The sequence below is a fragment of the Notamacropus eugenii genome, chromosome 2, assembly GCF_028372415.1.
Source record: "Notamacropus eugenii isolate mMacEug1 chromosome 2, mMacEug1.pri_v2, whole genome shotgun sequence".
Classification (NCBI taxonomy): domain Eukaryota; kingdom Metazoa; phylum Chordata; class Mammalia; order Diprotodontia; family Macropodidae; genus Notamacropus; species Notamacropus eugenii.
In genome coordinates, this window is record NC_092873.1 from 523106114 (window position 1) to 523119436 (window position 13323).

The following is a 13323-nucleotide window of genomic DNA, read 5'->3' on the forward strand; positions in this document are numbered from 1 at the left end:
TACAGTGCTCAAATGAGAGACAGGAAGGCCACTCAGAGATCACATAATACAACCTAGAGGTGACTGAGTTTAAGGATGGCACCGAGAAAATAGTCTTTTTGGCAAGTGTACATTATGCATTCAAACAACATGGCCAGTCCATCAGACTTGCGCTCTCTGGAGCATAGTTTGAATACTTGGCAGTTCAGCTCAAGCAAGGACTTCAGCATCTGGTACCTTATCCTGCCAGGTGATCCTTAGAATTTTTCTAAGACAGTTCAAGTGGAAGCGATTCAGTTTCCTGGCATGGTGCTGGTAGACTGTCCATGTTTCACAAGCATATAACAATGAAGTCAGCACAACGTATCTGTAGACCTTCAGTTTGGTAGTCAGTCTAATACCTCTTCTCTCCCAAACTTTTCTTCGGAGCCTCCCAAACACTGAGCTAGCTCTGGCAATATGTGCATTAACCTCATTGTCAATGTGTTCATCCCTGGAAAGTATACTACCAAGGTAAGTGAATTTATCCATAGCATTCAAAACTTCTCCATTTGTTGTAACCAATGGTTCCATGTATGGATGGTGTGGTGGTGGCTGATGGAGCACCTGTGTTTTCTTGGTGTTAATTATTAGGTCAAAATTAGCACAGGAAGCAGAGAATTGATCCATACTTTGCTGCATCTCAGCTTCAGAGGCTGCACTGAGTGCACAATCATCTGCAAACAGAAAACCGTGCCCCAACACTCCCTCCACTTTGGTCTTGGCTTGTAGCTTTTTCAAATTGAAGAACTTGCCATCAGTATGGTTGTTGACCTTGATGCCATGTTCATTCTCATTGAAAGCATTTGTCAACATGGCTGAAAACGTCATGCTTAAAAAACATGGGAGCAAACACACAGCTCTGTTTCACTCCATTGGTGACTGGGAAGGCAAGAGAACTTTGTCCATTATCCAGAACCTGGGCAAACATGCCATCGTGAAACTGATGTACAATATTGATGAACTTCTACGGGCAACCAAATTTTGACATAATTTGACAAAATTTGACATGATAAGCCCTCACAACTAACAGTGTCAAAGGCCTTGGTCAGATCCACAAACGTTGTGCACAGACCTCTATTCTGCTCCTGGCATTTGTCCTGGAGTTGTCAGGCAGCAAACAGTATCCACTGAAGAGTGATGACAGTAGAGACAGACCTTCTGTTGGGGAGGAGCTTGGGACCATCAAAAGAGCTGCTGTTTCCCAAAGACAATCTAGTCCCTTCTCCTCCAGCTCCATTCTGGCTGCCCACGCTTGCTCCTAGATCCTCTAATTCTTTTCTTATAATATTTTTAATCTCAGTAAAAGAATTCAGAATCAGACCTTCAATCACAGCCTTGCCAGCCTCCGGGGTCGAGCATCTCTGTACCAGGACGGTCCTCAGGCAGTGGGGATATCTGATTTACTGGAAGCTCCCAAGATGGAAGGACAGACCCTGGCAGAATTTTCTCTCTGCCACCAGAGGCTCCAAAGTCAGGATTCACCTCCACACCATAATGGGGCACCAGAAGGGGACCTGGGTACAGGCATGTGCACCTACTTTTCTTAGCACTGTTCAAGTTACTGTGGAGTTGTATGTAACTAGTATTTAGGCAACAAAGTATATTGATTTTTTTTTCATTTTTTTCAGACTAGGATTCTTTCTGATTTCATTCTACACTTGCTAGGTCATCCCTCTCTAAGCAGAACACCTCTGTTGACAGGTAGCAGGTGCTTGGTTTTCAGGCCAAAGTGCCAAGTTCAATCAAGATGGGACACCTAAAAATCCAAACATATTTCAGTGACCCCCAAGAGGCTGCTCCCCACGGGCCACAGAAATATAGACCCCTTACACTGACGTTCAAGGTCCTCCACCATCTGAACCTCCATTATCTACTAACTACTCCTCCCCAGGGAACCCACCAACTGGGGTCTCGGTGCACTCCATACAGGGACTCGCTCCCACTGTTGCCCTCCTAGGGGAAGGGTCTTCCCCCTTCTCTTTGTTTTCAGACCCAGCCCCCTTTCTCAGGATTCAGCTCAGTCACCACATCCCCATGAGCCCATCTCTGCCCACTGCCACCACTGCCCCCAAGTCCCGTTCTTTGAAAGTGTGCAGCACTAGATCCCTTTAACTCATTCCAGTAGCCCCAGTCTCCATAGGGGTGTGCCTTCTACTCCCAGACTAGATTTCAACATCCTTGAGGACTAAGGGGTCTTGTATTCCTACTGGACTACTTAAGGCACCCAGAGGAGAACAAGGCTCACAGTACACTTAGTAATCATGTGCAGAATTAATGGATTTTGGATGAGAGTCAAAGCAGAAAATGTTCTCCAACAGAATGTCCTGTCACCTGATCATCACCTATATCTAGAGATGCTGACGTTCCCTGTGGGGATGAGGAGGATCACAGTGGCATTCCTGTGACCCAAGTGTTAGACACTGGTAAGTAGTGGCCCAGACATATGAGGCCTCAGAACAGGCCTCCAGGGCTGTCAGACCAGCTCCCTCTATCTCTGCAGTCTCTCTTGAATTTATTTACTTTAAAATAACTTTGGCCTTATGGACAAAGTAAAGTCTTTTCCCTTCCCCAAGGCTTCCTGGAATCCTAACAACAACATGGAAACAGCAGAAAATCAAACATCTCTAAAAGAACTTCCTCCAAATCAATCGTGTTCCCGGAGCACTCATCCTATGACCAGCCCATCAGTAACACAAGACAAGGCTCTATTACTTGTCCAATTTCTCTGTGTTCTGGCGCCAATGGGTCATGTCCTTCCTCCACCTCAGGTTTTCTTGGCTTCCGAAGGCACTTCCTGACGGGCTTCTCTCTGCCAAGTGAATGGAAGAACCAATCTGTAAATGGGATTTCCATTTGAACCATGCACATGTTTGCTTGCAAATGTACGGAAACCTGCACTAGAAAATTCATTTTACTCAGCGTTCTACACTTGAAAGCTCTGCTGAAACACCTATCATCACTACAGTTACAAATCACCTCTATAATCACGTGAAATGCAGTTTTTAAAAGGCAGTATAGGAACAAATTAAACTTGCAAAGAACAAAATGTGACCATTTTTGGAATCACAGTGTTTCCTTCACTCATCTTACAGTGACGCATCTTGACCCACATTTCTCACGGGTTGTGCTGGTTCCTATCTAACGCTTCTCCTTGTGTCCACACCTGTGGCCTTGGGCAGTGATGGATACAAAGCAGGCCTTCAATAAAGACTGGCTGCTTCCTTAGCTATGTTAATGGGAGTCAGAAGGACTCTGATGTTTTTAGAATACCACCTGAAGCACATGTTGTCTCTCTGTGGTTGGTGTTAGAAGCAGAACAGCATAGAGCCCCTCCAAAGGACAGAAACCCACCCACCCAGTGCCAAATAGTTTACACAATTGTCTCCATCCAGCATTCAGCTGCCAAAGTGACAAAGCATGACATGTTTTATGAGTTTACTTTTTTTTTAAAGAAACACTTGGCCAAATTATCTAGACCAGGCCAAACTGTAATAATTGGCTAATTTCATATTTAAATTCTTAGAGGAAAGTTATCACAGGTGCCTAATAAGTTAGAGTAATTCATATTAATTAAGGATCAGTAAACTTGGCCTCCATATTTCTTTCTTCTTCAGACCAAGGTAAAAGTCTCTTTTTGATATAAAACTATTCCTTCTCAGAATTTAAAAGTATACGTAAAATAGCCTGTTTCTTGGCTACAATCCCCCTCTTCTGCAGGAAGCCTTTATCAACTGCCCCTAATTTCAGTGCCCTCCCTCTGTTAATTCTTTCCCATTTTTCTAGTACAGAGCTTGCTTGTACATCACTGTTTGCCTCTTGTCTCCCCCAGAGGGACTGTGAGCTCCTTAAGGCTAGGCTGTCCTTCTGTGTATCCCTAGCACTTAACATAGTGCCTAGCACATAGGAGAGACTTGAGAGATGTTTGCTGACTGACTGAGAACCTCTCTCAGCCTCAGTTCCCTTATTTGTGAAATGGAGAGAACAATGCTTTCCTCCAAGGGGAGTTGTGAGGTTCAGAGGAAGTCAGGCATGGAAAGGCATTCACAAACTTTAGAACCCTACGTAAAGATCAGCTACTGCTGAGTTGGGAGCTTTGGTCAGGCCTAGGCTGGATCTGGCGGCTCCCAAGTCTCTTCCACATGAAATGCTGCAAGTGCAGGTGGTCACAGTGCACAGAGGAAGGAAAAGAGGACCAAAGGCTGGACCATAGGGGTCACCCGTGCTAAGGTGGTGACACAGAGAAGAAAGAGATCCAGGCCAATGCAGAGTCTCTGACATTAACAAAGCAGAGGGATCTGATCCAATCCAATCAGCAACTGCCAAGTACCTGTTCATGTAAGTCACCAAAAGGACTGAGCCAAAGACAGTCTAGTGACCCTCAAAGGAGGACAGGGTAGCAAACAGGAAGCATGAGATGCTATAGAGAGGGCCAGGAAAATGGGTCCCACTTTGGTCATGCTGAGACATGAACCAGAGACAAGCAGGCTGGGTCCAGACATCTGAGAAGCGGCTGAATGCCCAGTGGCCTACTGCTCAGGTCAGCCTGAGGAGTCTGGCAGGTGACACTGGAACCCAGGGGAGCTGGGAGGTCAGCCTCTTTTTTGTGACCTCCATGACCCCCTCAGTATCCAGTGCCACGGCCACCACCTCCAGGAAGCCTTCCCTGATGATCCTTCTGGAGACCCTGCCCAGCACTCACTCACCTCCTCTCGGGGGTGTGTTCTGTAAATTATTTGGGGAGGAGTCATATTGTCCCAGTGGGCTGGCTGAGCTCCATGAGCAAAGGAACCCCGTCCAATTTACTGGTCCTTTTTCTCTTCTAGTGCTAATACAGCATTCAGTGCTGGCACCAAGGACGGGCTGCCCAGGCACTGCTCCAGGACAAGGCTGGGTCTTGGGAGAGAAGAAGGGTGGGCTTTAGGCATCCCAAGAGATCACCACCAACAACTGTGGCTTATTCTACCTTCTGGTAGAAGTGACGGGTATGGCAGGGAGCCAGTCCATAAGCAAGGACTCTGTCCACACAACAAACTGAGGAGGGGGAGGAGCTCTGGTGTTTGTTCCCTAGCTAGGAGAGAAAAGTCCCTTTTATGAGAAGATGCAATCACTATATTTGGTGGGGGCAGACTGGGGAAATGATGAGGCAGAGAATTCAAAAGACTGTATCAAAGATCTGTGGGGGAAAATATTGGGAGAGCCGAGTTCAGCAGAAAAATGCACAAAGAAAAATTCTGGAAGTTGCCAGTACTAAGAAAAAAAGCCAGTCAAAGAAATACATATGCACACGCCAATCAATCTAATCAGTAAGCATTTATGAAGACCTACTATGTGCCCGCCTCTGGGCAACGCGCGGGGAACTCAAAACAAAACATGAGCAGTCTTGCCTCAGGAGACAACGAGAGCACATAAATTGGTATCGTGCACACGTATCAGAATCACATACAAAATAAATACAGGGTATGGGGAGGTGGGCAAGGCTGAGTGGGTCAGAAAAGGCCTTGTCTAGCAGATGTTGCTGCAGAATGGCCATGCCCCAAGATGCTCACCTAATGAAGAGTACAGACCCTCCCCAGCAAGGGAGCTCCGGGCTACCTACCAAGCTGCCCTCGGCTTCGACGCACCATTTCTTGCCTGGCTCCAATGCTTCCAAGGATGGCTTCTTCAAGCTTGGCTCTCATGTCTTTGGATTTCTTAAAGGTCAAACTATTCATCCTTTCAAAGACCTTTTTTCCCTAAAGTGGAAGCACAATACAACAGGGATATGCTGGAGAAAGGACCTCTTTCTCCTCTCTCCTCTTCTTCTCCTCCTTCCTCTCCTCCTCCCACTCCCCCTGCCCCTCACACAATGAGCCCAGGACTGCAGGCTCCCCACCTACTTTGTACTCGAAGCAAGACACACAGAGGTAGAGCAGATCTAGTAGTCGGTTGAGCTGCAGGACCGAGAGGTCTGTGAACCACTTCTGCAGGACCGTCTCATCGGCATTCTTGAGGACCCACAGCAGGCAGATGAGAAGACTCCTGCTTGATTCTGCTGAAAACATGGAGTGCTGTCGGCCGCTCTGAAAGCAAGGAGAAATAGAACAGACCATGCCGATGGCGGTAACTCACTGTTTTCTTTTCTCAAATTAAGTTCTGATTAGTTAAGTACATTAATACAAATAATTCAGGTCTTGTGATTTCATCAGCAGGGAAACTCCCTGAGTGGGACCCCCCAACCCCCAATCACAGACGCTGCTCTATCGAAAATGTCTATTTTTGGAGAGCTGCCCGATGCCCCTGAGCATCATCAGAGCGCAGAATCAGAAACTGAAAATACAAAATGATGGGGGGAGAGTCCATGACTTCCCCAAGATCCCACAGCTCAAATCGGAGGCAGTGTGCAAAGCCGGGTCTTCTAGACACCATGGCCAGCCCTCTGACCCTGCGCCCCAAGCTACAATGTATGATGAACTTGTATGACAGGTGATGGTTACTTAGACTGGCCTTTCAAGGGGGCTTGGGACCATGACTTCATGTCCCTGCAAAGGGCTGAACAAAGAAGAAACAGCTTAGTCTGTAATATGCATTTCAGAATGGAAGGAGACTGGGCGAGAGCCTTGTTTTCTTTCTTTAAGGCAATCTACGACGACAATTCATAACAGCTGAAAAGTGAGTGAAGAAAACGAGAAGAAACGTGAACAGATATCTAATAAACATAAGACATCATCCAGCAGCAAAAGAAAATGGAATAAAGGCAAAGGAGCTCCCACACATACACACCAAAAACAGGGCGGCTAGGGGGCACAGTGGATTGGAGTCAGGAGGACAGGAGTTCAAATCTAGCCTTAGATCCTTGACTGGGCGACCCTGGACAAGTCACTTAACCCTGAATGATGATGATGAAGAAGAAAGAACAAGAGAATCCCCGATTCCTCCAAGCCATGGTTCCTAACTCAGCCACTTCTCTCATCACAACCTTTGGTTTGTACTCACTCTCAGACAGTTTGGACCATCCAACTCTACCCCTGCCTTCAGGTTAAGCTGCCCCTTCATAAAAATTAAGGCCCTGTAGGACTGATCTCTCAAATCTGTTTTGATACAGTCATAAAAGCTGGTTATTCTGCCCCCAATCAGGAGGCAGCATTTCAGAGATATCACTGCATTGCTGTACACAGGCCATTTCCACAACTGACCTGTTCAGTGCTACATGGATGTCCATGGCTGGATCTAACTGCCACCCACACAGAGGCAGCACAGCTGTATAGGGAAAACACTTTCAGTCTTCCCGACAGCTTCTCCACTGAAGCGGAATGCTGCCTCTGTGGCAGTTCTGAAGTGGACATGGAAAGCTTTGTTGGTGTTTAGGCAAAACATTGGGGATCTCTATTTTTTTCTCTCCAGTTTTATGCTACTTGAGGTCATCAGGCACAGGTTTACTTTCACCTTTCTCTGGCTTCTTTCAAAGTATAAAGTAAGAAATCTCTAATGACTTTTATCTTTTTTTATTACAAACCTAACCAGAAACACAAACATTTTAATACACAAAGAACAGAAGAGAGAAGAGTCCAAGAAGCCACAAGCTTCTAACCCACATGTTTTCAAAAGAAAGGATGGACTGAATTTAACCTGAGAGCAAACAGAATCTTTCTGCTTGGCTTGTTGCCTTTTCAATTTTCTCCCATGTATTTTTAAGGTTTCTTCAAACATTTTTCTTCCCTTCCCCACCTCCTTCCCCATCATGCACTACGTCACACATGAGAGCTAGATTCTAGATTGGTCCAGATTCTTCCTCTGGTCCAGACCCCTCACATCTGGGATCATGCTTTTTTGATCACATGCCACATTTTCTCTCAGAGATTTTAGGCATCGTGACCTACTAGTGCTTCTTAAAATGTGAGTCACAGCCCATACAGGGCCATGAAAAATTTGGCAAAAATAAAGGTTTCTGAAAGCACAACGACCAAAAATTAACTAAAAATCAAGCGTGTGATGGATCTGAGGCATTTCTAGCAGTGCCTGCCCAAGCTGCATCACACAAGTGCACTGCAGCCTTGGTTCTGAACACACAGCATGGGCACTTGGTGCCATTAGGCCACACCATGCCAACTAGGGGTCACAAGTGGGAAGAATTGAAGATGCCCTAATTCAACCAATGCCAGGGCAGGTCACATAAAACATTTTAGTTTTAGAAAATACTACTGTATTTTCTCTAAAGGGAAAGATGGTTTAGAAATCTGCTTTAGTCCTCTTTTAAAGAGTGGGGGAAAACACAGCCTGGAGTGAATATATCATTTTTTTAAACATAAAAAAGTTATTTCCTTATACAAATGAAAGGATATTTGTCATACTTACCTCACTCAGACAAAAAAAATCTCAAAGCTGATAAAGAATAGGCCCTAAACAAGTATTTTGGGCTAATAAATGACTGAAAACAGGCCTACATAGTATCAAATCTCAGGTCTCATCCTCTAACTTGGGGGTCCTACACAACATGTTTCCCAGAGTCGCTGGACCAACTGCCCATCCCAGCAGGGGCTCTACTGTCCTTCTGTAGATCAGTATTTCCATAAAAGAAGTTTCAGTTATGTTTTTATACCGAAGATGTCAGCAGAAAACTGCTGGGCCTTGCAAGCTGGGGGACCGGCGCACCAGCGATTGCCATGGCCACCGTCTGGCTTATCATATTTCCACCCTCACTTTCATAATCCTCAATTGCCACACAGCTCGGCCTTCCTCGCTGATTGTGAGTCTCTGGAGAGAGTCCAAAAGAAATAAACATCACATGTAAGTTCTGTATCTCCTTTCCCCTCACTGCTGCTACCACCTGCTCACCCCTCTGCAAAACACTGTGTGCATTAACTACTGCAGGAGCCCCATCTTCAAAGCTAAAATTACTGGGAAAAACGGAAATCTGCAGGAAGAGTAAAGGAGAACTCTCCCTCTTAGGGGAAGGGAGTCTGGTCTGGTGCTCAGAATACCCCACTGGGAATTCAGGCCCCAAGGGGCACTGCTTCCATTCAACGCAACTCTGCTGTCCTGAAATATTAAATGACAACAACTGCTTGGCATTTACAGCTTTTCAGCTGGCCAAACTCTGGATACCCTCTCCACTGCCTTTCACAAGACTCTGAGGGTTTCGCTGGGGTTTTTGTTTCTTTTGGACCAGTGACTTCCTTGGTGTTGGGAGCTCGGGGTGGGTGACAAAACAGCCGTGCCTGGATCCACACAGGCAGGGAGCTGAGCCAGGCCTCCTGATTCTGACCGTGGCCCTCCACAGATGAAGCCAAGTCAGGGCCAGCGAGGCAGGCAGTGGGAATCATCCGACAGAAGTGCACAGCCAAAGCAGCAGCACTCTGAGAGTTCTTGTAAAACCAACGGCTGTCTTCAGAGGAGGAATGAGCCTCACAAAGAGTTGCTTTTCTGGGTGCCAATGGACACCAGAATCGAAAGCAAAGCCAACCAGTTTTACTTGGCCATTTTGTAGAACTCGCTTTATTGAGCCTGAGAGAGGCTTCATGACCTGGGCCATTTTTCTTTCAGATTTTCTTCAGATGATACAAACATATGCATTCTGAAATGCTGGGTACAAAGGGGGATTTTAGATGGGATCTTTTACATTCAATTTCTATTTAAAGAAACTTTTCACTTCTAAACTGAAGATTGTTAAAGCATATGGAAAATCACCTCCTAACTTACCACTTGGACAAATGTATTTTTTACATGAGATTCTTTTAAAATAAAGCATACATGTACACCCCTCCATGACCATCTTAAACTGTAAAGCACAGTTTTAAGGGAAAGGTATAACTGACTTTACCACCAAGAAATAATAAATTAACAGGCCATATAATAAAAGGCTGAATTTCAGAACAAATTAACTGCTTGCTTCTTCCCAGGTGGGAATGTGCATGACAAGCAGTCTTCAATGTAACAGATACCTGTGAAATCGTACAGCTGAGGCACAGTTTCCATGATGATGCCAATCAAAGGCAGATAGAGCATGGCCACCCTGGCCTTTACCTGGGGGTCAGAGTACCGCGGGTCTGAGTCATGGCTGGACAGTAAGTTGTGTACCATGCTGATAACCTTCTTATGCAATCCAAACAAACTATTAAAGAAAGGGAAGGGAGGTCACAGAGATTAGCAGACATCTGGAAAACAAACAATACTTTGCAACAGAAGCACTAATAGAAAAACCAGGAGCAAATCTTTTTTTCCCTCTAGCTAACATTACACACACACTACATATTCTTATAAAGCATTTCTAATATAGAATGAAAATGGGCCCATTTACAAAAAAAAAAAATTAGAAGAAAAACTATAGTGAGGTCATTGAGCTTCAGGTTATTTACATGAGGTGTTCATGGCAAGGATTGAGAGAGAACACACAAAGGTGCCACCTGGTCCATGATTCTAAAAAGGAAGAAAGAGTCCCGAGTGAAGGAAAATTCACAGACTTTGTCACATGAACCTAGAACGGCTCCAACTGCTTGAACCCAGGCCTTCACTTATAGCACAACAGTATTCCATTACAATCATATACCACAACTAGTTCAGACATCCCCCAACTGAAATAACTTCACATTTTTTGCCACCACAAAAAGAGCTGCTATAAATATTTCTGTACAAATGGGTTCTTTTCCCTTTTCTTTGATTCCTTTGGGAAACAGACCTAGTAGTGGTACTGCTGGGTCAAAGGGTATGTACAATTTTATAGCCCTTTGGGCATAGCTTCAACTTGCTCTCCAAAATGGCTAGACCAGTTCAGAACTCCAGCAAGTGTATTGGTGTTCTTATTTTTCCATATTTCCTCCAACATTTATCATTTTCCTTTTCTGTCATGACAGCCAGTCTGATAGATGTGAAGTAGTATCTCAGAATTACTTTAATTTATTTTTCCCTAATTAGTAGTGATTTAGAGCATTTTTTCATGTGAATACTGACAGCTTTGATTTCTTCTTCCGAAAACTGTTGATTCATATCCACTGACCATTTATCAATTGGGGAATGGCTCTTATTTTTATAATTTTGGTGTAGTTTCCTGTATATTTGAGAAGTGAGACCTTTTTTTAAACCAATTTCCTGTTTTCCTTTTAATTTTTGCTGCATTACTTTTGTTTGTGCAAAAGCTTCTTAATCTCATGTAATCAAAATTATCTCTTGCATCTTGTAATTTCCTCTATCCCTTGTTTGGTCCTATGTGCTTCTCTTATTCATGGGCTGGTATATTTTTTCATGTTCCCTTAATTTACTTATGATACCCCTTTATATCTAAATCATTTATCCATCTTAACCTTATCTTGGTATATGATTTGAGATGTTGGTCTGTGCCGAGTTTCCACCAAACCACTTTCTAGTTCTCCCAGTAATTTTGTGTCAAGTGTTGAGTTCTTACCCCAAAAGTTTGAATCTACGGATTCATCAACCACGAGATTACTATGGTCATTTACCATCGTGTATTGTGTACTAATCTATTCCAATGCTCTCCCTCTCTCTTTCTTAGCCAATACCAGATTGTTTTGATGCCGGCCACACTGTAGTATTGTTTGAAATCCAGAATGACTAGGCTACCTTCCTTCACATTTTTTTCACCGACTCTAAATATTCTTGACCTTTCGTTTTTCCAGATGAATTTTACTATTTTTTCTAGCTCTATAAAATAATTCTTTGGTAGTCTGTTATGACACTGAATAGGTAAATTAACTTAGGTAGAATTGTCATTTTATCATATTGGCTTGGCCTAACCACAAGCAATTAACATTTCTCCACTTGTGCAGGTCTATCTTTAGTTGTGTGAAAAGTGTTTTGTAATCGTGTTCATATAATCCCTAGGTTTCTCTTGGCAGGTAGACTCCCAAGTATTTTACATTGTCTGCAGTTATTTTAAATGAAATTTCTCTGGGAGTCTATAAAAACACTGATGATTTTTGTGAGTTTCTTACATATTCTGCAATTCTGATAAAATTGTTAATTGTTCCAACTAGTTTTATTGAAATATGCTGTCTAGACTCCTTCTTTGACCATGGCTTTCAGGTAATCCAATAATTCTTAAATTATCTCTTCGTGATCTATTTTCCAAGTCAGTTGTTTTTCCAATGGGAAATATCAATTTTCTTCCATTTTTTCATTCCTTTGACTTTATTTTACTGTTTCTTGATGTCTCATGGAGTCATTAGCTTCCATTTGTCCAATTCTAATTTTTAAGGTATTATTTTCTTCAGTGAGCTTTTGTATCTCTTTTTCCATCTGGCCAATTCTGTTTTTTTTTAAGGTTTTTTTGTTTTGTTTTTTACTATTTTGGGGTGACTTTTTCCAATATATTGTCTTTTCATTATTTTCTTCCCTTTCATTTCATTACCTAATTTTTTTCTCCTATCACTCTGATTTTGAAAATAATTTTTTAAACTCTTCTAGGAATTCTTGTCAGGATTGTGTCACATATTTTTGTATATTTTTTCTTTGATACTTTGCTTATAGCTGTTTTGACTCCACTATCTTCCTATTAGTTTGTGTCTTGATCTTCCCTGTCACCACAGTAGCTTTTTATGGTCAGGTTCTTCTTTTGTTTATTTACTCATTTTCTCACCCTAGTTATTGAGGTGGAACTTTATGTTCATGGTGGGCTCTGTTCCCAGCGTGGCAGGTGGAGGAGCACTATTTCAAGTTTCAGGCTTTTTTGAACTGCTGTTTTCAGAGCTATTTCTGAAAGTTTTCAGTGTTTCTAAGTGGTGCGGCCTAGTCAATATAGATATAGTCTTGGTTTGTACCTGGTCCTTACCCAGGAAGGGTCCCTGATACCTTGGGATTACATTTGATCTGCCCCTCAGGGTCCCTTCTCCCTTGGGAACAGAAGCGATAATGCCCCTCAGGTTCCCTGATTCCTTGAGGCTAGAAGTGACACTGCCCCCTGAGGGTTTCCATTCCTTTGACTGAAAGTGTTCTTCCTCCTCTCTGCCTTTGAAATACAGCTCAGAAGTGGTACTGAAAATGGAGCTGCCAAATAGTACCTGGTCCTACATCTAGTGCTAGCATGGGGGCACCCTATAATCTCTTTCTGAGAATTTGCCAGGTCTCCCTACCATCTCTTAATTGAGAGTTCTGGAAGCTGCTGTTGCTTGAATCTCTACCACCAACTCCCACCGTTGGTGTTTTCATCCACTTGGGTTCCAGGGTGGCCTCCTCCCCTATGTCACAGATCCCTCATTCTGACCTCCTGTTGTCTTGGATTGGGAGGATGTCTTACTCTGACCTTTTCTTGGTTTGCCACTCCAGAATTCACTGTGAAGGGCAAAGGGCAAAGGGATGAGCTCAGCCTAAGGCTCT

At 43.7% G+C, this 13323-nt stretch overlaps 1 protein-coding gene across 4 annotated transcripts in view; it reads right to left on the bottom strand.

Annotated features, from left to right (window-relative positions):
* Positions 1–13323, bottom strand: part of DOCK7 (dedicator of cytokinesis 7) — a 157125-nt gene that overhangs the window by 26754 nt on the left and 117048 nt on the right. For all 4 annotated transcript variants that reach the window (XM_072649711.1, XM_072649710.1, XM_072649709.1 and 1 more), the window contains 5 exons: positions 9939–10108; positions 8597–8751; positions 5898–6080; positions 5618–5753; positions 2734–2830 (listed from right to left, as the gene is read on the bottom strand). In XM_072649711.1, the coding sequence (XP_072505812.1) occupies positions 2734–2830; positions 5618–5753; positions 5898–6080; positions 8597–8751; positions 9939–10108 (741 nt within the window). The remainder of the gene's footprint in view (positions 1–2733; positions 2831–5617; positions 5754–5897; positions 6081–8596; positions 8752–9938; positions 10109–13323) is intronic.